This window comes from Hyaloscypha bicolor (genome assembly GCF_002865645.1).
Source record: "Hyaloscypha bicolor E unplaced genomic scaffold K444scaffold_116, whole genome shotgun sequence".
Taxonomy (NCBI): domain Eukaryota; kingdom Fungi; phylum Ascomycota; class Leotiomycetes; order Helotiales; family Hyaloscyphaceae; genus Hyaloscypha; species Hyaloscypha bicolor.
In genome coordinates this window covers 854961-881782 of record NW_020194618.1, presented here as the reverse complement: position 1 = coordinate 881782, position 26822 = coordinate 854961, and the positions used below count along the sequence as shown (strand labels likewise).

At 27.9% G+C, this 26822-nt stretch overlaps 4 protein-coding genes across 4 annotated transcripts; 2 read left to right on the top strand and 2 right to left on the bottom strand.

Moving 5' to 3' along the window:
• Positions 1–86: 86 nt before the first annotated feature.
• K444DRAFT_615073 (uncharacterized protein) lies at positions 87–1442 on the bottom strand. Its single transcript, XM_024880649.1, has one exon. It carries the CDS (start codon positions 1436–1438, stop codon positions 296–298), a length of 1143 nt encoding a protein of 380 aa, XP_024734580.1. The 5' UTR covers positions 1439–1442; the 3' UTR covers positions 87–295.
• Positions 1443–3854: 2412 nt separating this feature from the next.
• On the bottom strand, positions 3855–5616 carry K444DRAFT_691832 (uncharacterized protein). Its single transcript, XM_024887810.1, has 5 exons — positions 4923–5616; positions 4410–4859; positions 4302–4350; positions 4136–4248; positions 3855–4073 (listed from the first exon to the last, which is right to left on the bottom strand). The coding sequence occupies exons 1-5, from the start codon at positions 5323–5325 to the stop codon at positions 3961–3963; spliced, it is 1128 nt and encodes a 375-aa protein (XP_024734579.1). The 5' UTR covers positions 5326–5616; the 3' UTR covers positions 3855–3960.
• Positions 5617–6419: 803 nt separating this feature from the next.
• Positions 6420–7440, top strand: K444DRAFT_653913 (uncharacterized protein). Its single transcript, XM_024885910.1, has 2 exons — positions 6420–7050; positions 7098–7440. The coding sequence occupies exons 1-2, from the start codon at positions 6534–6536 to the stop codon at positions 7253–7255; spliced, it is 675 nt and encodes a 224-aa protein (XP_024734578.1). The 5' UTR covers positions 6420–6533; the 3' UTR covers positions 7256–7440.
• A 77-nt stretch (positions 7441–7517) lies between these two features.
• K444DRAFT_593116 (uncharacterized protein) lies at positions 7518–9176 on the top strand (the record flags this gene model as incomplete). The annotated part of the gene is made up of 3 exons (XM_024878287.1): positions 7518–8598; positions 8660–9094; positions 9156–9176. Coding segments are annotated over 3 exons (1536 nt in total), but the record flags the coding sequence as incomplete, so codon positions are not given.
• Between the last annotated feature and the right edge of the window lie 17646 nt (positions 9177–26822).

Genomic DNA, 26822 nt, shown 5'->3' with positions numbered 1-26822 from the left:
AGGAAGAATTACAGGGGGGTGCCTTAACCCATACTACGCTGCCGCTGACAGGCTGCCCCGGGCCAGGGTGTGGGAGCCGTCTTGGGCCCCCTCTCTTGAAAGGCGGCGGCCATGTCCCTCTCCCACCTTCTTTCCATTTCCTTCTCTGTTGCCCATACTTCTCCCTTTCATTCTTTCTATTCTCTGCTCCTGTGAAAGAGCTATTACACGCCCGCTTTCAGAGGCCCGCGTCGTACTATTGCCTTTCCGCTGTCCGAAGCAATGGGCACAATTTATGTCATTTTATTTCATTTGTCTATTTCGTATCTCCCCGCATGCCAGCAAACTCTACGATCAATATCAACCGACAGATTACTGCAGATATAATGAACCTAACTATGCAATATACGGCAATCTCAACTCGAATAAAGTAAACAGAAGATAATACAATAGTCCCGAAGATTATGTGGACAAGACCGATAAGACTTGCCGTGGTGTTGAAGCCCACACACCAAAGCGGCACCTTAGTGATAGAAGAAAGCGACACAGGTGGTCGACAAGCGCAAATGGTCATTTCCTCGATAATATATCTTTTCGTCCTCCAAAGAAAGCGGGCGCAAGTGGATTGCGAAACAGGATTCTGAAGAGAACTCTTGTTCAGGTGGGAAGAGTTTTTCTTTCGAGATCCTAGCAGAGCAACTTGAACATGCGTGCCTAGGTCGGATTGTGGCCATGGAGATGCGTACAGGTTGCCTGAGCGTTTCCCTCCCATCAAGTATGGGACAGTCGCTATGAGATGTATAAATATCGGAACAATAGCCCACACTATCGGTTTGTAGTAATCAATGCAATCGAATGTGGAAATAGATCGCGTACTGATTTCAACAACGAGTGTGAAGATGTTTGCCACGGAGCCTGTCGCGAGGATATATTGCAAAACTGATATGACCACACCAAATCGAGGGTTCATGCCATTGAGAACAAGTTTCGACGAGCCAGTATTTTGCCAGGCCTGTTCCGGGTCGCTGTAAGACAGCACACGTCCCGAAAATATCACCGGTGACCCCATGCTTAGCAAGAATGATAAACCTGGGCGATGGACTGCAATATACGCGATTTCTCCAACCGTGAATCCTACTCCCGCAAGTATAGCTGGTGTGAGACCAAGAAGAACTAAAGCACTGCCAAACATATTCTGCGTAGAAGAACCCATGGTATCCAAGATGCATTCCATATGATTTAAGCAAAGTACTTGAGTTGACTCTGCGTGTGGGAAGATGCGGGCACCTTCTTCATATAGTGACAAAGTGTGGGAGCATGCTGAGTTGGATATATTAGGCGCAGCGTTGTGGAATTCGAACCACTTCTGAAAGCGTAGCTGGGTAAAGAATTGTGCCGAGGCTAAAGATATAAACACTACTTGAAACGTAACCAATGTACGGAAAGACGGTAGCATCATCTTGGCCGCGGAGATGATTCTGCCAAGATAACCTGGAGCGCGGCCTGATTTAAATCATTGAATGCCGAGTTCAGCTCGAGCATGGTTGCGCTAGGCTAGCTGGGTGACAACGTACGGCCGCATGCATATCGGATCACATTTTATGCATGGGATCGTAAATTGCGACTACCAATCGTTTGAAGTATTGATGATTTATTGGACTACTGCGCCCGAGGCTGTGCCTGCGTGTATCTCCCACCAACGGTCGGAGTTATTGCCATTGCGCATTTTGAGCCCATGAGAGGGGACTAATGCTAGCAATGTGTGATGCAGGATAAAAGCGGATCCCCACCGCCCACCTTGACAGGTTGAAGGAGGTGGCGGTGTTCCAGACAATAGGTATTAGCAAGATTTATATAAAGATAACATGGAAACTATAACCGATTTGAGGGGGCTGGAAAAGGATCCCCTGAGCATGATCCAGTTGACTCATTAGTCTGCTCAGGACTCAGGACTTAGGATTACCTATGGTAAAGGCTTATTGATAGGCCCCAATACACGTGTCATGTGATCTCATCGATATCAGATAGAGCACAGTGCAAAAAGATATGGTCGATAGGGTTGAGATCAATAAAGGTATATAAACACTTAAGAATAATAACATTTTCAGAATTTAACTAATTTATATTATGAATACTACCTTTGATCGGGGCGAGGCCGGTAAAGGGGACATTCACGCAGCTAGTACAAAACGAAACCCCTCAGAAAACAGAGGTCTAAGCCTCAAGTTTCCGAGGTCTTTTATTCGGTATCAATCGGCTTATGAGCAAACTGCATCGACCCTGAGGACCGGCCGCTCGCCGTTTCTGGACTCGCTTACGATCCGGTCCGCACCCCTGCCCCCCCTTCCCCCCCTTTTGGAGTAAGCATCAAAACAAACTCTTTCTTAAACAGCGGCCCTCCCCCCCCTCCCCCTCTCAGAACGAGAAATCCGCGCGGCCTGGTGCCTAGGCTCTCACTGCTCTCACTGCTCTTTCGCCCCCTCCCACTTCTCTCGGCCTCTACCTTCGAGCGTCCCTTCCGGGCTCTGCAGGTATCCCGCCCCCGCCCCCCACCGGCTTTTTCACCTTTTGGCCGTTCGCACTGCTCGGCGTATTCGATTCGATGGCCCCGCTAAGGAAACGCAGGTTCCTCGAGGGTGATCTAGGCGCAAAAAGGGCAGTAGAGGAGAGGAGGATTGAGAAGTATGACCAAAAGCCGCTAGACGACAGCCCCGAAGTTGCCCTAGACACTGAAAATTATCGCAAGAGGGTGATGGGTGACTAGAAAGAGTAAGTACGGAGTATACGAGCCCCCCTCTAAGTCCTAGCAGCAGCGCCGCTCCCCAAAGCACGGACCTGTTACTAACTACTAATCACCTTATATATAGCTACTTTACCCTTCTCAAGTTAACTCTAGACTAAATATAGATCGACCTCTGCCTTAATAGTAACCTTACTAAGGATAAGTATCGGGGTTTCTTAATATCTTATATTACAGAGGTGTTTTATAAAGTCTTAACTCTTAGACCGGAATAATATATAAAGAAGTAAACTATTAACTTAGTACTTAGCTTACTTAATACTTAGAAATGCCTTATTATAAAGGCAGATAGTATTATATTATAAAATAAGTAATAAGAAGACCTTATTAATAAGAGTATTTAGAAATTAAAGTTTATAAATTATATTAATTAGTAAGGTTAAGAACCCGCTTTCGAAGTTTCTAAAGTTAATTAAATATCAAATATCCTTAATATAATTAAAGACCCCTAGCTTATTTAAAGCTCCTCCCTTCCCCCTTTTCTTTAATTAAATCCTTTCTCTAATTATTTAATAATAATAATAGATTTTTAAAAATAATACTATTAAACTCGGGCTTTATTATAAGCTAATAAGTAAAGAACTTATTAAGTAAAGAACTTATTAAGTAAAGAACTTATTAAGTAAAGAACTTATTAAGTAAAGAACTTATTAAGTAAAGATAAGTAAAGAACTTATTAAGTAAAGAACTTATTAAGTAAAGAACTTATTAAGTAAAGAAATTAAAAAGAATTAAAAAAAGAATAATATAACTAATATAAAGGCACAAATTAATATAAAGGAAATAAGAAACATAAGCGTAATAAATATAATAATTAATATAAATAATACTTAATTTAGTAAAATACTTAGATTATAAAATTATAACTTTATATCAAAATAATAATTATATAATAAAAAGGATATTTAAAAGATAATATATAAAAGGCTTTTTTAAAAATGTCTAATTACTTGTTTACTTTAATAAACCCTTTTAATATACTCAATTATATTAATTATATATTTAGATATATACTCATTTTTATTATTATGTAGTATTTATCTTTTATATTAACTATTTCTCAAAATGTAATCCTCTAACATTATCCTCTCTTACCGGGCCAACTGATAAGGGGGTAGTAACTCGAAAGTCAAATAACTGGAAATAAGTCGCGATGTTCAAGATAATTCAGTTTTAAGAACTCATGATGGCCCGGGAGGTGTAGGAGAACCAGGGTATTCACCTGGTGCTTGTCTAGGTGCTCCTATAGTTTTACACTCCCCATTAAGCCATGCATAAGGAGGTAAATACCAGCCTAAATACTTATTAGTAATTTAATCTATCCAAATAGTATGGATAGAATTTAGGAGTCCGTACTTGCAGCTAATAAAGCAAAGCTATCTGCGTTATGTTGGAGGTTATTAGCAGTTGGCTGTCCTGACGATGTTTGGTCGCCGAGTTTCTTGCCTGAAATCGGAGTGTACTGGTAACTGTATTTTGTTAGCTATGGGTTCTACTAACATGGACATTTCAGGAGCGTTACATTTCGCCGACGGGTTGATTATTGACTTGATCTGGGAGGATTGCTGGAACTTTGAGAATTGTTAGAATAGATATAATATTTAACTGGCTAGTAGGAGAGAAGACTTACATTGTGCAGGTTGTAGTGCTTTTAGCTGCTCCGCGAAGCTGGCAGCGTGCATAAGCTCATGCAGTATCATCGTGCTCAGATACATGCCCAGGGCATTAAGCCCCTTTGCCTGAACAAGCTGTTCGTTCTTCAAGTTTCCACTTGTTCGAAATTGGTCGAGTGATGCCAAACTTGATTTCAGTGAACCTTTGCCACTATCAGAACATAGGACTATGACTTGTTGCCCACCAGCTGCATAAGTGAAGGCCTTTACGAAACCTCCACAAGCGTTATTCGTAGGTGTAATCCCTGCTGGAGGGGCCGGAGCAATCACTACCGTATTACCCCTCTCGGCGTCAATATACTTTCTATTCGCTGCGTCGGTCGGGTTTAAATGAGCGTCAGAACAGTGAATCACTATCCCGCCCGGGCTCGGAACGCTAGCAGCGTCGACGACGTTTTCAAACCATGCTATAGGTAGGAATTTAATAGGTGTCTCGCAAGATAACATGTGAAGGACAAACAGAAACTTACTTTGAACGAGTTGGAGGTTATCGGGATCATTTTCATTTGGCGCTGCGAGTAAGTCGGCCATCGACGTGCCTAGACGAGGCGGATCGTTGGCAGCTCTCATCCTCCCGTATATTGCCATGTTAAGTGCGCCGGTCATTTCTGCTGAAACCTGAGGGAAAGCCGCACAATCGGGGGCTATACTCCATGCTGTACAGAGGGTGGGAGAGAGTGAAAATAACCAGATAGCAGCGATTACCAGCTGCGAGGCTGTGCAGAGAGTGCTTGGAGACATGCTAGGGGTGGTGAAAAGGGAAAGTATAGTATGATTCAGACAATATTGAGTGATTTCAAAAGATCTCTCCTGTACTTTCGGCGTGTTATATGCGAATTCTGAGAATCCTCTTTTCTTTGGGATTTCCAACATCCTTCGTAACCTTTCAAGCCTGCACAATCCTACCTTCCTGTTGATTAGATGAGTCCGGCCGGCCAGGCCGGCCTCAAAGCACAGCCATATTATCTCGGCATAGAAATCTATTTTGAAGTACGTTGGTACTTATTCCGGAAGTCTTGCCATGAGAGAATCGAAGATTGATAATGAAGGACAATTACATATGCCCAGGTAAAGCTGCGCCATGGCCGGCGGCCGGCCTCCCCAATTCCGTCGTAGTATCACATTAGGATCCCATTCTGTTGGATGTCTGCAGTTGGTGGGGAAGGTGTGGTACGGTGTTATACGAAGGTTGGCTAGAGATATGGAAGCGAGTTGATTGGCCGTAGCAAGGTTGACCTTAGGCGGCCGCTGTTGCCTTTATGCACGCGCTAACTTGAATGTTGCATTTCTTCTGGGAAAGACTAAAACGACCCCCCCCCCCCCCCCCGGTGTCGATTAGGGGTGTCGATTACCAGGATTAGGGGTGTCGATTGGGAGCAGGCTAGGCGCTCGGACAGGAACACCAAAACTCTGGCTTTTTCTTCATTTTAATTTAATTTTATAATAAATTAATATAATTTAATACTTGTTTCGTTTTCTTATAGCGCTAATTAAGCGCTATTTAAATATAAACTTTTTATAAAATTTGGATTAGTAATAGCTCTTTAAATTAAAGAAGTTAAAAGTTTTATATTTTATAGCCTATAGATAAGCTTAAGTAAGCCTAGAAATTTAGCGAAAAAGTCCCTAAAACCAGATTTAAGAGCCCTATAAGCCCATAATTTATAAGGCCTTATAGGGCTCAAAAACTAAAACTTAATAAATTAGTATATAGACTCCCTAAAATTGAAATAGTATTTTAAGGAATCTTTTTATTATAAATTAGAGAGCACGTGATTATAATACAGGGGTTATAATATACTAGCTTAGACTTATATTGAAAAATCTAATTTCAGATTTTTAAAGAGCTCAGATAGCCAATTAAATACCCCTGCCCCAATCGACACCCCCAATCGGGGGGGGGGGGGGTCGTTTTAGTCTTTCCCTTTCTTCTTGCCTTGTTCCTCTTCTTCCAGCTCCATGCCCAACTTTCCCATCCACGCACCGCTACTGCGCCTTCTTGCCTACATATTCAAGGCCTTGTGCCTATAATCAGGACTTAAGTTCCAACAATCCCCGCGCCCGCAACACATCCAACGAGCATGGCTCCCGCTAAATCCGGCCAGAGTGATAACATTCAGCCAGCACTGCCGCGTCAGGATCAAACAGACCAAGGTCCAACACCTTGGGCCAATTATACAGAGCAGACTGAGCAGGCCATGAAACAAGAGGGTGTCGTGGCTATCGTTACGCCTGGAAATAGTACCATCACGATCTCAGAGCAACAAAAGGCCGACTTGCAAAAGGCTACGGACTTGGCTCGGTACCAGCCATTGCCAGATGATGATGACGCCGATTTTGCCAATGAGCCCCAGGCTGAGCAGCCCATGGAACAAGAGGTTGTTGTGGCTATCATGAGGCCTGGGGATAGTAGCATCGCGATCTCAGATCAAGAAAGGTCCGAGTACGAAGAGCGCGCGCGCTTGGCTCGGTACGAACCATTACCAGATGAAGACGATTTTGCCGATGAGCCCCTACCAAAGCCTTACGACCCGGAGTCAGCCACCGTCTATGAATGGGCTAAGCCAGAAGCGTGGATTCAGGAGAAAGATAGCGAAGGTAACGATTATAGGCGCGTTAGCCTTTCTATTATTAACTTCAAACAGGACGGACACTGTGGCGCAATAAATTCACGGCGTTTATTAGATACTCGAGACCATGGGGCTTCCTAGACCAGGATGGAAACCGCAGCGCCGCGGCCGCCGAGCGACATGACATTCCTGAGCCCAGAGACCACGGGTCAGAAGGAATTGTGAGAAAGTGAAAGGATTCGAGGAATCCAACATACTGCGCCAAAGAGAAAGCTCATAGGATATCAATGTTATTATCGTGTTTCCTTGTAGTCGCTCCTTTTTGTGCCTATCTATAGAATGCCAAGGTTGGTAAGTGTGAGGTTGTGTCAAGACCATACATTTTTGTTGTGTCTGCTTCAAAACATTCTATATTAATGGCTCTGTCTCTCTTCTTTTCAATGCTCTTCATACCCTATCACTCACTACGAAGTCAATACTATTCGTGCTCCAGCTATGTCTTTAGCCCTTCATCTCTCTTCACTTCTGCATTTTGTTCTCTTTGCATTGCTGTCATCACTTATAGGCAGAACAAACGGAATTCCCCTATCTGCCGAAGATGCTATAATCCATGCAATACAACCAACCTGTACAACTCTTCAAGGCGGTTCGACGAGTTGCAACGTCGGCATTAATACTCTCCCATCATTGGTCTCCCTTGATGGTGGCTACGAATGGCTCACAGTCCAACCGACTACTATAACAGAGTCTGGGAGCACACTCACAACCAACGAGGCAGTCTGGACAGCCGTCCAGACTTCGTATCTGGACGTTGAAACCGTTACTACTACAGCGACCAACGGCGCTACAACAGTCTCAACATCGACAGCATACGTGTCCTTCATTACAACCACGACAGCCGCTGCAGGAGCAGCTCCGACAGCGTTAATTGCTGCTGCTATAATTGCTCCAGCATTAATTGCAACTCTACAACCAATTGTAGATAGCGCTGGTGGAAAGACAGTAGAAGCCATTGGGTCTGAGATTGTGTCAACATTGGCCCAATCAGGAGTCGTGCTTACATTGGATGAGGCAACCCAACTTGCAACAGTCATACTCGCAGTTGGCGTTCTTAATACAGCCGGGCCGGCAATTCATCTCTATCAGAGCTTCCAGTTAACGCCATACATTGGAAATGTCAATGTCGCGCCCAACCCCCCTTTAGTATCTGTAAGCACCACTTCCAGTGCTGTAGGAACCGTCACGGCAATTGTCGACCCGCCATACACAGACTATCAAGATTACCAAGTCGTCATGACTGCATCGGGGCCAACTCCCACGAGTGACGACTTTGCCCCCTTAGTAACAGCGCAATGCAACCCATCTAACGTGGGTGCAGATGTTGAGGTTTTCGAGGCCCTTGCTAACAAATTCTGTACCGGCCTGGATCTATCCAAAGACAGTAGTAGTACTTTACCAGGGAGTGCGTCCGGCTTACAAGGCGCAGACGGAATTTCTGTACTGTTCAACTTCAGCCAAACGGCCGACACCTGCGCTCTCGGCTGCAACGCAAGCTACGCGCAAATAGTCACATCCTGTAAGTTTGATATCTCCATTTCTTAGTTACCTATTGCGAGATTGACTAAGAAAATAAATAGGCGAGTTCAATAGTCATACTATTTACGGGGCGGCGAGTTTACAGGATAGCTGCGGCATATTCGCAATGTCAATATCATCTTCTGCTCCTCTACCGCAGCCCACTCCAACACTATCTCCTCCAGCGCTGCAATCCCAGCAGTGTTACGGTACAAATGAACTCGGAAGACACAGCGATATCGCTCCATACGCGCAGGGTGAATGGGCCAAAACCTTCTGCAGTAACTTCGATCGAACTTTTACCTCGGGAACTGCTCCCGTGCTGTGGAACGCGGGATCGATAGAATACAGGGATGGCGTTTCGCCGTATCATTATACAGTGAGCTGGATTGATAGGTGTATGACAACGGCGACGCAGCAGAGTATGAAACAACCACTCGGTCTAGGCAGTCCTAATGTGAACTGTGTTAGTTTACTAACGGAGGATTTTACGAACTGTAAGTGTTAACATAGCTTCTACAAATAGATTTATTCTTGCTAATGTTGAGATGATGCTAGGTAATAATGGTGGAGCTGGCGGGACCCGAGATGTAGGATGTTTGAGATATAATTTCGCTGCAACGTTGAATAAGACTCAAGTGTAGGAGAGTTCTCTTAGTCGTGTCGGTACTTTAAATTAAAAGTAATTAATTTTTATATATTAAAAATAAATTAAAAAAATATTATTAAAAAAATAAAGTTATTAATTTATTAATAAAAAGTATATATATGAATAAATTAAATAATAATTAAGTTATAATATAATTTTTTATTTAAAGATACTTATATTATAAAAAGATTTTAAAAAATATTAATTAATATTAATTTAAGTTTTTTATAATAAACTTTTTATATTTTTAATCTTATATTTATTTTCATTTAATAATTTAATTAATCATTATATATTTTTTATATAATTATATTAAATTTCTTAAAAATCATAATATATTTAATATTAAATTAATATTACTTTAATCGAAGTTTATAATAATAATAAATTATTTTTTAAATTATTTAAATATTATATTTTAATAAAAATATAACTTAATTAGTAATAAGGTAATTAAATGACTTATAATTTATTTATTTAGGAAAGAAATAATAATAAAAGTAAATAAAGTATAAAATTACTTATTAAAAGAATAAGAAAAGCTTAAAATTAAATATAATAATAATAATAAAGACTTATAAGCTCGAATAATCCTTAGTAATTATAAGTATTAAACTAGTCTTAATTAAACTTAAAAAAGAATTATTAATTTAAATAAGAGATAAAGAGTATAATAAAATAAGAATATAAATTACTTAACTAGTTAATAATTAAATAAAGATTATATCTTTATATTAAATATTAATAAAAATAGATCTCTTAATTAAATATTTTAGTTTATAATATAATTATTAATTAATTATAAACTTAAAACTAATTAGTTATAATTTAAAACTTATATAATTAAAACTTAAAACTTTAAAAAAAGCAAAAATTTTATAAGTAATTTAAATTAAAGAAATGCCTTATATATAAGAAGATTTTACTTTTTATTAATTTAATAAGTTTAAAATAAACTTATTTAAAGTTATTAAATTTATAAATATAAGTTATATTATAAAGAATATTAAGTATTAATATAGCTATAGTTATTAATAGTTATATAATATAGTTATATAATATAGAAATAACTAGAGATAATAGGATATAGGTAATAACTATATAACCTCGTATTATATTAATAACTTGACTAGTAGCTAGTCTCTATTAGGCTTAATAGATTTAAGAATCGCATATTAATACTATAATACTATAATTCTTATTTCTAAATAAAAATAACTTTACTAACTTATATAAATAGTATTTTATAATTATATAATAATATTATATATTTCTAGTAAACTAATACTAATTAGTTTATATATATAGATTAGGAAGAATTAAGCTATACTTACCTAAGATTCAGTTATTTAGGGGCAAAGCTATTATTCTAGTTAAAAAGAAAATAACTATTAATTCTATTATTTATAATTCGGTTATATAAGCAGGAAAGATACTTAATTTTATTAAATATCTAATTATACTATATTAAAAGAAGAAATATCTATTAGTTCTATTATCTATAATTTAGTTATATAGGTCAAAAGGGTATTTAATCTTACTAAATACTAAAACGATTAATTATTTAACTATTCTATTCTATTTCTATTTAATTCCTATAAAACCCTCTTAAAAACTACTTTCTTTTAAACCTCTAGGGCTCTTAAGCTTTAGAACTATTAAGTTCTCCCGAAATCTCGATATTTTACTACTTAAATTTCACTTCCTAAATTTCTCGTTATAGACGAAATTTTTACCTCGAATATAATATTTTTTACGAACTACTTATTCTATAAACTACTTTTCTCTTTATAAATCTATTCTTCTTATAAACTACTATATCTCAAACTAGGTATAAGTCTATAGAATATATAATAATAAAATATACTATAGTAAATAATTTCTTTATTAGATCTATTTAATCTAATTATTCTATAGATAATAATAATTTTAAGAAATTAGTAAGAAAATAAAGATATAAAATTAATCTAAACTTTACTAAGGCAAATAAAATAACTAAGTTCTTAGATACTAAACTATTTTAATATATTCTCTATAAAATAGTTAATAATAACTTTTAGGAACTATTTAGATATAATTTTAAGAACTTTACTTATTAAGAGAACTTTAATAAATTTAAACTTTTGGAGATACTATATCTATATAAGACTCTTTAGTATAATAGTATATTTATATAATAGAATAATAGTACTAATACTATTATAAATACTTTATATATAGTTATAAAAGAGAATAAATAGTATATATAATTAAATAAGAATATATTAGTAGCTAGACTAGATCTTATTAAGGAACTAATCTTATTAGGCTTTATTATTCTTATAAAAAACAAGTACCTAAAACTTATTATTTTTAATATTCCTATATTATTACTTCTTTTACTACTTTCTTTATTACTATATCCTATATTTCTACTAGATTTATATACTAGTATAAAAGCTCTAGAAGCAAATAATATACTTCTATTACTATTATTATTATAATTATATTTAAATAATTCCTAATTTCCTTTAATTATAAGACTTATTAGAGAAATTACTAAGATCTATATTAAAGAATAAAAATATAATAGATTTAATAATAATTTTAATTATAAACTTACTATTTTCTTTAATATTTACTAATATATAAAGCTTTTATAAAAGATACTAATACGAGCTTTTTTTATTATATTAAAGAAACTAGCTTAAGACTATTTCTATAGTAACTAGCTCTCTTAATATATATATAAAGAGATTTATATTAATATCTATAGCTTTTTTAAAGGCCCTAAATTTAAATATCGAAATTTAAACAAATAGAATACTACTATATTAGCTTCTATAATAACTAAATTTCCGGAAAAGACAATATTTGAGACTATTTAATTACTAATTAATAAACTATATTAATTATAATATAATCTTATATCTAATTTATAAAATACCGAATTCCTTTATAATAAAATTATTATTTCTTACTAAGGCTTCCGGATATATAAATATATAATTTCAGATCTTCTTATAAATCTTAGCTAGTTTATTAATAAGTTCTAGTTATTTATTATTATATATAAAAGCAAATAATAAGCTAATCCCGAAACTTTCTTTACTAATTAATAATACTATTCTTAAAACTCTCTAAGCTATTATTCTTCCGGAAATTATTAATACGAATCTAGTTATAACTTCGGAATTTGTAATAACTACTTTAAGTCCTGTAATTATAATAATTATATCCCGAAATTATACTTTATATATAAGAAACCCGAATACTATTTATAGAAATATATACTAGAGAAATAAAAGGCTAAAAAGGCTCGATTTAGGAATAGAAATATTTATTAGTTCAAACCCCGAAATACTTATAACTTTAATAAATACTTTAGTAATACTTATATATAATATATTACTAAAGCCAAAAATAAAGAAAGTAATAAAAGCAATAAGAATAAACTAGTAAATAATACTTTTAAGGCTTTATTAGTATAAATAAATAAAGAAAAAAAATACTATCTAGATTCCTATTTTATTTTAGTTAAAAGCTTTTTAGCTACTTTTACTATTCTTACTTTACTAATAACTATAGCTAATACTCTTATAAATAATCTTATTTCCTTTTCTCTTATATACTAGATAATAAATAAAAACTATATCTTAAAGCCTATTAAATTCTTAATAAAAAATACCTAGACTTTTATAATTAATAATATATTAAAATATAATACTTACTACTTTTATAAAGTTATAATTAATACTAGAATCTCTAGATACTTAATTACTAGTTCTAACTAATTCTAAGCTTTCTAGTAAATTAATAATAGTATTAAACTTAATAAAACTACTAAAGATTAAATTAATATCTAGTTTAGTATTAGATCTGTATTTTTTATTAGATTTATAATAGTAAGTATACTAATTAGGTAAGTATAATTTCATATTATATTTTTAAAGACTTTATTTTTATTTAGCTTAACTAAAATAAATAAGCCAGAGATTTATTTTAATAATCTTATTAATTATTTTATTACTTTTACCGGAAAATATATACTTATAATATAATATTTCGAATACTTTTTCTTATTTTAAAATACTATATTATAAATATTATAGATATAGTATTTAGGGCTTAAAAAGCAAAATAAAAGATTCCTTATAAAAATAATTCAAAGCTAAGAAAAAGAAAACTAGAATATAAAAGGCTATAAGGGAATATATATATCCTATAGTATACTAGTTCCGAAAAAGCTTAGTTTTCTAAATATTTCTAGTATATTTCAAGTATATTTCTCTAATAAAACAACTATATTATATATATCTAGAAAGTATCTAGTATCTAGTAAGATATCTCAAATATCAGGTATCTAGAAATTATAATATTACTTCTTCTTTTATAATAAGCTTATTCCCGAGCTTTATATAAGCTATTAATTTATCTAATTTTATATTATACTTTTTCCTAAAATAAAACTAATATCTCGGATATAAATATTATATATAAAAGACTAGTACTTTTATTATATAATTTAGGAGAATTTATTATTATTTTTATATAGTTCTAGATAAGTATTATTTTTTATATAGTCTAGCTAATATTATAGGTTTTATAAAAGTTCTAGTATATTAATATTATTATTATAGAAACTTTATAAAACCAGAGAGCTATTACTTAGTACTAAAGCTAGATATTATATTAGATCTTTATCCTAACTAATCTACTAAATTCTATATTTTAGCCTATTTTTTACTAGCTTAATTATAATAACCTATTTACTATTCTCTAGTATTAATAGAAGTAGTTCCGGGTTTATTTAACCTAATAAAGAATTCTAGGAGTTTTTTTATAGCTTCTCTATATAAAAAACTAGATATATCTTTATAATTTCTGGTAGTTTTAAAAGAAATAAATAACTATACTATTCTAGAATCTCAAATAGGCCCTCTATTTAATTCCCTAGCTTCTAGCTTAGATAATTAGACTTCTAGTACTTTATAATAACTTATACTTTATTTCCTACTTTAAAATTAATTAGATAATAGTATTTATTAGCTTATATTATATATTATTCCTATATTTGCTTTATATAGCCTTAGGCAAGTTATTATAATTTATATAATTAATTTACTAATACTTTAGCTTTATTTCTATTTAGTTTCTCTTTAGGTAAATTAGCTTTAATAAAGAAGTTCTAGTCCAGAGAAATATAAGGCTTATAGCCCTTTTTAGTTATAAATAAGGACTAGCTAATAGTTTTATACTAAAGGAAAACTTATTAATAATTAATTATAATAACTTATTTATTCTAGTTATTCTAGTAATAATTAATATACGGGTATAATCTCTAATTAAAGTACTAATTAATAATCTCTATTTATTTATCTATTTAAGGATAATTAGTTATAGAAAGCTTAAGCTTTATACTAATTCTCGTATAGAATTTGCTTCAAAAATCGGATATAAATTAGAATTCCTAATCTAATATAATTATTTCTAAAATACCTATTTAGTATACTATATAAAATAAAAATAGAGGTACTAGTTACTTGACTATAATTATATTTTATACGGGAATTATAATTAGGTACTTGAATAAGTAATTTATAAATATAATAACTATATTATAGTCTAATTTATTTTCTAAATAGCTTTTAAAATCTATAATAATATATTACTAGAAATAATTAGGAACTAGAAAAAAATAAAGCAAACCAGGCTTCTTATTTCTAGATATATATAATTTCCTATAAATATAGTAATTATTATAATATTAATTAATATCCTTATTTATAAATAGCTAGTAATATTATTTCTTTAATAACTAATAGAACTTTATATATCTAGAATATCTAAAAAGGAATTTATTATATATTTTATAAATTAAGGCAGTTTATAAAAATAGTTCGGGAGTTATTTTATTTTCTATAATATAAAGTTTTTTATAATATAAAAGAAGGCTATCTTATAGTATCTAGATATTACTTTTGGCTTAGGCTATTATATATAGCTTTTCTAGATCTAGTAATATATAATTATTTTATAGGATCTTATTTATAAGTTATAAACTACTATATTTAATAAAAGCCTCTAATAATACTTTTATAGGAGCTATTATAGCAGAATTTACTAGTAAAGCTTCTAAGAAAATATCTTTTTCTAGGAGAATTATATCTCTAATAGAGATATTCTTTTCTAGAAAGTTTTTAGTATATACTTGGTTTTTAGGACCGAATTCCGGATTAAGTAAACTAATTTTATAGAATATTACTATAAGTTATAAGTTATAGATAATCTCTGGATTAATCTTATTTTTAGAGAAAAGTATTTGAGTTTATAGCTTTTCCTTAATCTAGCTTTAAGTATCTATTTTATCTTGTTTTTATAATAAAATATCTATTTACTTATTTGATTTTTTAGAATAATATATAAGCTTAAAATAATAATAAAATAAGAGTTTAACTTATCTAGCTTATTAAAAAGAAAGCTTCTTAGTAATTATAAAGTATTTTAAAATATAATAATTAGAATAGACTTTAAAGAAAATATTCTAAAGGCTCTCTAGCTTAGCTTTCTATTTTTCTAGTACTTGAATTATAATAAATATTTCCTTATTATATATATTATAATTAAGTTTTACTAGAAATATAGTTTTAGAAAAATAAGCTATAGGATATTAAAGGCCTATTTCTGGATCTTATTAAGAGAATAGACTAGTAATTACTTTTTTAGATATATCTATTTCTATTATTATAGGCAGATCTGAATTATAGTATTATAAAACTAAAATAAAAATTATAGCTTTTTTTAAATAAATAAAAGCCTCTTAGTATTACTTGAATTATTTAAAAAAAAAATCTTTTTTATAAATAAAATAAAAGATCTAGTAATTTATTTATATTCTCTAATAAAATATTTATAAAAGTTATAAAAGCCGAGAAAGAACTATATATTCTTAATGATTTTTAAGAATTACTAGTTATATATTACTTCGATTTTATTAGAATTTATTTTAATACTAAATATAGAAATAATAAAGCCCAAATACTTTATATATATAACTTTAAATTCCGATTTCTTAATATTTATTTAGAGGCTAGTAAGATATAAGTAGTCTAGTACTTTTTATATATACTATTTATATTTTATTAAGTTCTCTAAATAAATAAGAATATTATTAAGGTATATTATATAAAAGTTATTTAGATATTTAAAAAATATATTATTTATATAATATTAATATATAGCCGGGCTATTTATAAGGCCTTTCTAGAGAATATTATATTTATATATTTTATAATAAGTATGAAATATTATTAGCTCCTAAGAATCCGGATTTATAGTTATATAATAGAAAGCTTAATAGATATCTAATTTAGTATAGATCTTGGCCTTAGATAATTAATTTAAAGTTTTATTAATAAGAGAAAAAAGATATTAATTTTTCTAGATAATATTATTAAGGTAATAGAAATTAATATAAAAGTATAAATTTCTATTTACTTTTTTTATAAAAAGAACTAGTAAAGTAAAGAAAGCCTAACTAGTTTTAATAAAGCCCTTAGCTAGATTATTTTTTAAGAAATACTTAATTTCTAGAAGCTCTTAAATAAATTATTATTAGAGGAATTAATATCTAATATTTTCGGTTTTTTTTAGGCCTTTAATCTAAATCTTATAATTATATAGTCTATAGAAAGGAAAAGTATTAGATTTCTTCTTAGAAAAAATAGAAATATATTTCTTAAATTCTGGAAGTAATATTTTCTATAGCTACTAAAGCTCTATTTCTTCTAATTATTAATTCTCTGAGCTAGAAATAGCTTCTTTTTTCCGAACTTTAAGCTTTTTATTAATCTTATAAATAGAGATTTAACTAATAATATTATTTTTTCTTTTAATTATATAATTAAATACTATAAAAATAAGAATAGCTAGATCTAATATTTACTTTTTATTAAAGACCTCTTTTTACTTCTTTGGCTTTTATTTAAGTATTATATCTTAATTAGACTATAAAAGCTTCTTTTTTATAGTCTTATATAATTTCCTCTAATTAGTCTAAAAAAAGGAAAACTGCTTTAGAATAGAAGATTTCTAGAAATAGTTTATAATAGAATCTTATTAATTAATATTTTTTTAATATTTCTTATTAGATTACTTCTCTAGCTATTATTATAAATACTAATAATATAACCGAATTATATAGATTTAGACTTATTTTTTTATTTTATTTTAGCTATATAAGCTTATATCTTTTATAATTAACTAGAATATTAATATATATTATTTATTTTTTATTAAGAATAATATTATAATCTCTAAAATTTAGAATAATTATAAATATATTAATATTTTATTTATTAATTAGAAATAATACTTTTATATATTTCTTAGTAAACTTAGCTAGCTTTCTATTAAAATTATATATAATATAGAATAAAAGAAGAAGTTATAATTCTATTTCTAAGAATTACTTTATAAGCTAAATAAGCTTTATATTAATAAAAGTATAACTATTAGTTCTAGTATTAATAAGGGAAAAAAACTTGATTTCTAATCTATTTATATTAATAATATAAAGTATTATAAGAGTATTTCCTTTTATTAGATAAGTTAAATTAATCTTTACTAAATTCATATTATAAGTCCCTAAAATAGAGACTTTCTTTAGGAATACTTATTTCCCGGTTCTAGTCTAGAATTAGAGTTTAAATTCTCTAAATACTTTACTAGATTAATATATTTTAGTAAAATAAGAATTAAGCCTGGCTTAATTCTAGAAAGAGCTATTTTAGTTTTCTTATTATATAGAAGCAGATAGTATCTAGTATAATAGCCAAACTTGTTATAGTTAAAGTATTTAATAATTAAGAGATTCTCGGTTTTTATAAGATATTATTTATATTTATAAAAGGATATATACTTAATAAAAGTAGTTAATATAGGCTTCTTAGGCTCTTTTTTAGAAATATATTTCTTAGAAATAAACTTGGCTAAAATAGCTTCTAATTTCTTATACTTCTTATTCTTCTTATATATAGCCTTAATTAACTAATTATTAGTAATATAGTACTAAATAAAGCGAGTAGTATTAATAGAAGAATTATTATAATATATATATACTAATTTCTAAAGCTTTAGTAAAAGCTTCTTATTTAGTTTATACTTAATATCTTAAAGACTAATATTACTTTTTATAAATAGTTATAAAAAAAGAATATAGAATTCCTAAAATACTTAACTAGAGTATATTTAAAGCTTACTAAAATTATAGTAAGTATTCTATATCTTATTAGAGTTAGAATATAGCTTTTTTAGGTAAGAATAGAACTTTAAGAGCTAATAGTACTAATTCGGATTATCTTTATTTATATAAGAATTAATTAGAGTAAAAGTATTACTAGTAAGTTTATTAGAAATATAAATAATCTTGAAATTCTCTAAGAAATATAAATTAGTATTTTCTTATAGCTTATTTTTAATCTAAACTAGCTAGTTATTAAAGATAGTATAATCTCTAGTAAAGAAAGTTAGATCTGGAAGCTTAGTAACTCTAGTATTTTTAAAGAAAGTATAAGATATAAGAAATCCTGAATAGAAATAAGTAAAAGGTAATTCGAAATTCTTTTAAGAAAAGTTTAAAATAGCTAAAATAGCCGGAGTAGAAGTAATTAGAGCTATTATAAGCCGATTTACTATAGCCATATAGTATTTAATATTATCTTTAAGCTTAGTATTATAAAGCTTAGTATTTTCAAGAATAGCTTTATTATAATTATAGATATTTTTATATGAAATAGTTTTTTAGATATTCTTCTAGTAATTCTTTATAATAATATTAATATTTGAGAATAAAATATTAGATTTCTTAGCCTATTTATATAACTCTCTAGTAATAATATAGTCTTTAATCTCTAGAAGCTTTATAATAAAAGCAAAGAATTCTATTTCTATAAACTTATTTATAAATTTTCCAGAAATACTAATAGGATATTCGGTTCGGAAAAGGCTACTAACGGAATAACCTAAACTAGTAGGAGCTTTACTAGAAGCCTTAGTAGAAGTTAATATAGTTCCTGGTTATATAATATTCTAGGAAATTAATCTATTATACTTTTCCTCTATTATATTCTCTCTAGTAATTTTATTACCGGTATATATATAGGGCCTATAAGGTTATAGGATAGGGCTTAAGAATAGTAGTTAGGTTACTGGCCTATAAGTACTTATTATTCTAGGACTTAATTAAAGAATAGCCTTTATTTAAAGTTCTTTAATTTTCGGGTTTTTAGAAAAAGTTTCTAATATATTACTAGTATATATTTATAAAAATATAAATACCTGATTTCTCTAAAAATTCTAAAGCTTTTTGCTTTTATTATTCTAGAGTATATTACTTGTATTTCTGAGGTTCTATTATCTTAATAATATTTATATTACTAATAGTTCTAAATTAGTTTATTTAAAATCCTCTATAGGATTAAAGGAAGCAAGCTTTAAATACTATTACGGGTATAGTATTTAGGGTTTAGAAAGTAAGATAGAAGGTTTCTTATAAAGATAATTTAAAGCTAAGAAAGGGAAAACTAGAATACAGGAAGCTATAAGGAAATATATATATCCTATAGTATACTAGTCCCGAAGAGGCTTAGCCTTCTAAATATCTCTAGTATATTTCAAGTATATTTCTTTAATAAGGCGGCCGCATTATATATATCTAGGATATATCTAGTATCTAGTAAGATATCTCAGATACCGGATATCTGGGAATTATAATATTTAGGGTTTGGAAAGTAAGATAGAAAGTTTCTTATAAAGATAATTTAAAGCTAAAGAAAAGAAAACTAGAATATAAGAAGCTATAAGGAAATATATATATCTTATAGTATACTAGTTCCGAAGAGGCTTAGTTTTCTTTTTTTTTTTTTTTTTTTTTTTTTAAATAGCTTTTCTAATTTCTTATACTCTTATTCTTCTTAGTATATAGGCCTTGTAAGTTTAACTTAATTATAGTTAATATACGTCCTAAATAAGAATGCGAGTAGTCTTAATTGAGAGAGATTTATTATTAATATATATATACTAATTTCTAAAGCTTTAGTAAAAGCTTCTTATTTAGTTTATACTTAAATCTCTTAAAGACTAATATTACTTTTTATAAATAGTTATAAAAAAAGAATATAGAATTCCTAAAATACTTAACTAGAGTATATTTAAAGCTTACTAAAATTATAGTAAGTATTCTATATCTTATTAGAGTTAGAATATAGCTTTTTTAGGTAAGAATAGAACTTTAAGAGCTAATAGTACTAATTCGGATTATCTTTATTTATATAAGAATTAATTAGAGTAAAAGTATTACTAGTAAGTTTATTAGAAATATAAATAATCTTGAAATTCTCTAAGAAATATAAATTAGTATTTTCTTATAGCTTATTTTTAATCTAAACTAGCTAGTTATTAAAGATAGTATAATCTCTAGTAAAGAAAGTTAGATCTGGAAGCTTAGTAACTCTAGTATTTTTAAAGAAAGTATAAGATATAAGAAATCCTGAATAGAAATAAGTAAAAGGTAATTCGAAATTCTTTTAAGAAAAGTTTAAAATAGCTAAAATAGCCGGAGTAGAAGTAATTAGAGCTATTATAAGCCGATTTACTATAGCCATATAGTATTTAATATTATCTTTAAGCTTAGTATTATAAAGCTTAGTATTTTCAAGAATAGCTTTATTATAATTATAGATATTTTTATATGAAATAGTTTTTTAGATATTCTTCTAGTAATTCTTTATAATAATATTAATATTTGAGAATAAAATATTAGATTTCTTAGCCTATTTATATAACTCTCTAGTAATAATATAGTCTTTAATCTCTAGAAGCTTTATAATAAAAGCAAAGAATTCTATTTCTATAAACTTATTTATAAATTTTCCAGAAATACTAATAGGATATTCGGTTCGGAAAAGGCTACTAACGGAATAACCTAAACTAGTAGGAGCTTTACTAGAAGCCTTAGTAGAAGTTAATATAGTTCCTGGTTATATAATATTCTAGGAAATTAATCTATTATACTTTTCCTCTATTATATTCTCTCTAGTAATTTTATTACCGGTATATATATAGGGCCTATAAGGTTATAGGATAGGGCTTAAGAATAGTAGTTAGGTTACTGGCCTATAAGTACTTATTATTCTAGGACTTAATTAAAGAATAGCCTTTATTTAAAGTTCTTTAATTTTCGGGTTTTTAGAAAAAGTTTCTAATATATTACTAGTATATATTTATAAAAATATAAATACCTGATTTCTCTAAAAATTCTAAAGCTTTTTGCTTTTATTATTCTAGAGTATATTACTTGTATTTCTGAGGTTCTATTATCTTAATAATATTTATATTACTAATAGTTCTAAATTAGTTTATTTAAAATCCTCTATAGGATTAAAGGAAGCAAGCTTTAAATACTATTACGGGTATAGTATTTAGGGTTTAGAAAGTAAGATAGAAGGTTTCTTATAAAGATAATTTAAAGCTAAGAAAGGGAAAACTAGAATACAGGAAGCTATAAGGAAATATATATATCCTATAGTATACTAGTCCCGAAGAGGCTTAGCCTTCTAAATATCTCTAGTATATTTCAAGTATATTTCTTTAATAAGGCGGCCGCATTATATATATCTAGGATATATCTAGTATCTAGTAAGATATCTCAGATACCGGATATCTGGGAATTATAATATTTAGGGTTTGGAAAGTAAGATAGAAAGTTTCTTATAAAGATAATTTAAAGCTAAAGAAAAGAAAACTAGAATATAAGAAGCTATAAGGAAATATATATATCTTATAGTATACTAGTTCCGAAGAGGCTTAGTTTTCTAAATATCTTTAGTATATTTCAAGTATATTTCCCTAGTAAAGCGGCTATATTATATATATCTAGAAGATATCTAGTATCTAATAAGGTATTTTAGATATTAGATATCTGAGAATTATAATATCCTATATCTTATATTTCTTTTAGAAATACTAGAATTACTAAGCTTTTAGATCTAACTTTCTTTACTAGAAATTATATTATCTTTAATAACTAGCTAGTTTAGATTAAGAATAAGTTATAAGGAAATACTAATTTATATTTCTTAAAAAATCTCAAGATTATTTATATTTCTAGTAGATTTACTAATAATATTCTTATCCTAACTAATTCTTATATAAATAAAGATAGTTTAAATTAGTATTATTAGTTCTTAAAGTTCTACTTTTATTTAAAAAAGCTATATTCTAATTCTAATAAGATATAGAATACTTATTATAACTTTAGTAAGCTTTAAATATACTCTAGTTAAGTATTTTAGGAATTCTATATTCTTTTTTTATAACTATTTATAAAAAGTAATATTAGTCTTTAAGATATTAAATATAAACTAAATAAGAAGCTTTTACTAAAGTTCTAGAAATTAGTATATATATATTATAATAATTCTTTTATTAATACTACTTGCTTTATTTAGTACTATATTACTAATAATTAGTAAATTAAGGCTATATATATAAAAACTAAAGAATATAAAAAAGTAAAAGCTATCTTAGTTAAGTTTATTTCTAGTATTATATTTCTATATATTTCTAAAAAGTATATTTCTAAGAAAGAGCCTAAGAAGCCTATATTAATTACTTTTATTAAATATATACTTTCTTATAAATATAAGTAATATTTTATAAAAACTAAGAATCTCTTAATTATTAAGTACTTTAATTATAATAAATTCCGCTATTATATTAGATACTATTTGCTTCTATATAGTAAAGAAATTAAGATAGCTTTTTCTAGAATTAAATTAGACTTAGTTTTTATTTTACTAGAATATACTAATTTAGTAAAGTATTTAAAGAATTTGAGTTCTAATTCTAATATAAAATCGGGAAATAAGTATCCCTAAAGAAAGTCTTTATTTTAGGGGCTTATAATATAGATTTAATAGAAATTAACTTAATTTATCTAATAAGAAAAAATACTCTTATAATACTTTATACTATTAGTATAATAAATTAGGAATTAAGTCTTTTTCCTTTATTAATACTAGAACTAATAGTTATACTTTTATTAATATAAAGCTTATTTAGCTTATAAAGTAATTCTTAGAAATAGAACTATAATTTCTTTTCTTATTCTATATTATATATAGTTTTAATAAAAAGCTAGCTAAGTTTACTAAGAAATATATGAAAGTATTATTTCTAATTAATAAATAAAGTATTAATATATCTATAATTATTCTAAATCTTAGAAATTATAATATTATTTTTAATAAGAAATAAGTAATATATATTAATATTCTAGTTAATTATAGAAGATATAGGCTTATATAACTAAAGAATAAACTTAAATCTATATAATTTAATTATATTATTAGTATTTTATAATAATAGCTAAGGAAGTAATCTAATAAGAAATATTAAAAGAATACTAATTAATAAGATTTTATTATAAGTTATTTCTAAAAACCTTTTATTCTAAAGTAGTTTTCCTTCTTTTAGACTAATTAGAAGAAATTATATAAGACTATAGAAAAGAAGCTTTTATAGCCTAATTAAAATATAATACTTAAATAAAAGCTAAAGAAATAAGAAAAGATTCTTAATAAAAAGCAAATATTAGATCTAGTTATTCTTATTTTTATAATATTTAATTATATAGCTAAGAGAAAAAATAATATTATTAGTTAAATCTTTATTTATAAAATTAATAAGAAACTTAAAGTTTAAAAAAAGAAGCTATTTCTGGCCTAGAGAATTAATAACTAGAAGAAATAAAGCTTTAGTAATTATAAAGAATATTATTTCTAGAACTTAAAAAATATATTTCTATTTTTTCTAAAAAGAAATCTAATATCTTTTTTTTTTATAAAATATATAATTATAAGATTTAGATTAAAGGCCTAAAAGAAATCGAGAATATTAGATATTAATTTCTCTAGTAATAGTTTATTTAAAAGCTTCTAGAAATCAAGTATTTCTTAAAAAATAATCTGACTAAAGGCTTTATTAAAGCTAGTTAGGCTCTCTTTATTTTACTAGTTCTTTTTATAAAAAAAAGTAAATAGAGGTTTATATTTCTATATTAATTTTTATTATCTAAATAATATTATTTAAAAGAATTAATATTTCCTTTTTCTTATTAATAAGACTTTAAGTTAATTATCTAAAGTTAAGATCTATATTAAATTAGATATTTATTAAGCTTTCTATTATATAGCTATAGACCCGGATTCTTAAAAGCTAATAATATTTCATATTTATTATAAAGTATATAAATATAATATTCTCTAGAAAAGCTTTATAAATAGCCCGGCTATATATTAATATTATATAAATAATATATTTTTTAAATATCTAGATAACTTTTATATAATATATCTTAATAATATTCTTATTTATTTAAAAGACCTAATAAAATATAAATAATATATATGAAAAGTACTAAACTATTTATATCTTACTAGCCTCTAAATAAATATTAAGAAATCGGAATTTAAAGTTATATATATAAAGTATTTGGGCTTTATTATTTCTATATTTAATATTAAAATAAATTCTAATAAAATTAAAGTAATATATAATTAGTAATTTCTAAAGATAATTAAGAATATATAATTCTTTCTCGGCTTCTATAACTTTTATAAATACTTTATTAGAAAATATAAATAAATTACTAGATCTTTTATTTTATTTATAAAAAAGAATATTTCCTTTAAGTAATTCAAATAATACTAAAAGGCTTTTACTTACCTAAAGAAAACTATAATTTCTATTCTAGTTTTATAATACTATAATTCAGATCTATTTATAATAATAAAAACAGATATATTTAAAGAAACAATTACTAGTCTATTCTCTTAATAAGATCCAGAAATAGGCCTTTAATATCCTATAGCTTATTTTTCTAAAATTATACTTCTAGTAAAGCTTAATTATAATATATATAATAAGGAAATATTTATTATAATTCAAGTACTAGAGAAATAAAAAATTAAGCTAGAAGGCTTTTAAAATACTTCTTTTAAGATCTATTCTAATTACTATATTTTAAAGTATTTTATAATTACTAAAAAGCTCTTATTTTACTATTATTTTAAGCTTATATATTATTCTAGAAAATCAAATAAGTAAATAAATACTTTATTATAAAGATAAAATAAAATAAATACTTAGGGCCAGATTAAGGAAAAGCTATAAACTCAAGTACTTCTTTCTAAAAATAAGATTAATCCGGAGATTATCTATAACTTATAGCTTATAGTAATACTTTATAAAGTCGGCTTATTTAATCCGGAATTTGGCTCTAAAAACCAAGTATATACTAAAGACTTTCCGGAGAAGAATATTTCTATTAGAAGTATAATTTCCCTAGAAGAAAACATTTTCTTAGAAGCTTTACTAGTAAACTCTATTATAATAGCCCCTATAGAAGAATTATTAGAGGCTTTTATTAAGTATAATAGTTTATAACTTATAAATAAGATCCTATAAAATAATTATATATTACCGGATTTAGAAAAGCTATATATAATAGCTTAAGCTAAAAGTAATATCTAGATATTATAAAACGGCCTTTTTTTATATTATAGAGAATAAAATAACTCCCGGATTACTTTTATAGAATACTCTAATTGTGAGGCTCCCAATATAGCAGGGTGCTACGCAAGTAGTCAAGGTAAGGGGTGGAATATAGGGTAAAGTATGGAGTGAAGCGTGGAAGTATAATTGATTCCAAGAACTGGTTCTCAGTAATAAACTAATCGATGCCCATTTCCAAAGCTCGCATGCCTCCATATATAGAATCTAGTGTTCCGCTGGATGTACGGAAGCACTAGTCCCAATTTGGGAGTGCGATCCCACATAAGCACTAGCCTAATTAGGCTACTAAATCCAGCTGGACGCTTGCTATCAATGTGTGCATTATACTAATTTATAAAGTATATAATAAATTTCTTTCTGGATATTCTAAATATATAAAGCTTTATTAGCTATTAAAAAAGTAATATTACTAGCTATTTATAAGTAAGAATATTAATTAATATTATAGTAATTACTATATTTATAGGAAATCGCATATATTTAGAAATAAAAAGCCTAGTTTATTTTATTTTTTTCTAGTTTCTAATTATTTCTAGTAATATATTACTATAAACTTTAAAAGTTATCTAGAAAGCAAATCGGGCTATAATATAATTACTATATTCGTGAATTACTTATTTAAGTACCTAATTATAATTCTTATATAAGATATAATTATAGCTAAATAGCTAGTATTTCTATTTTTACTTTATATAATATACTAAGTAAATATTCCAGAAATAATTATATTAGATTAGAAACCCTAATTTATATCTGATTTTTAAAGCGAATTCTATATAAGAATTAATATAAAGCTTAAGCTTTTTATAGCTAATTATTTCCAAATAAATAAATAAATAGAAATTATTAATTAGTACTTTAATTAGAAATTATACTTATATATTAATTATTATTAGAATAATTAGAACAAATAGATTATTATAATTAATTATTAATAAATCTTTCTTTAGTATAAAACTATT

Bases quoted from the DNA above. Each gene is read 5' to 3' on its own strand.
- K444DRAFT_615073 (XM_024880649.1), bottom strand. From the start codon at position 1,438: ATGATGCTACCGTCTTTCCGTACATTGGTTACGTTTCAAGTAGTGTTT.
- K444DRAFT_691832 (XM_024887810.1), bottom strand. From the start codon at position 5,325: ATGTTGGAAATCCCAAAGAAAAGAGGATTCTCAGAATTCGCATATAAC. The intron at 4,249-4,301 runs GTAACGCTCCTG...AACAAAATACAG, and splicing joins AATCAACCCGTCGGCGAAAT to TTACCAGTACACTCCGATTT. The intron at 4,074-4,135 runs GTACGGACTCCT...ATAAGTATTTAG, and splicing joins CTTTGCTTTATTAGCTGCAA to GCTGGTATTTACCTCCTTAT.
- K444DRAFT_653913 (XM_024885910.1), top strand. From the start codon at position 6,534: ATGGCTCCCGCTAAATCCGGCCAGAGTGATAACATTCAGCCAGCACTG. The intron at 7,051-7,097 runs GTAACGATTATA...AACTTCAAACAG, and splicing joins TCAGGAGAAAGATAGCGAAG to GACGGACACTGTGGCGCAAT.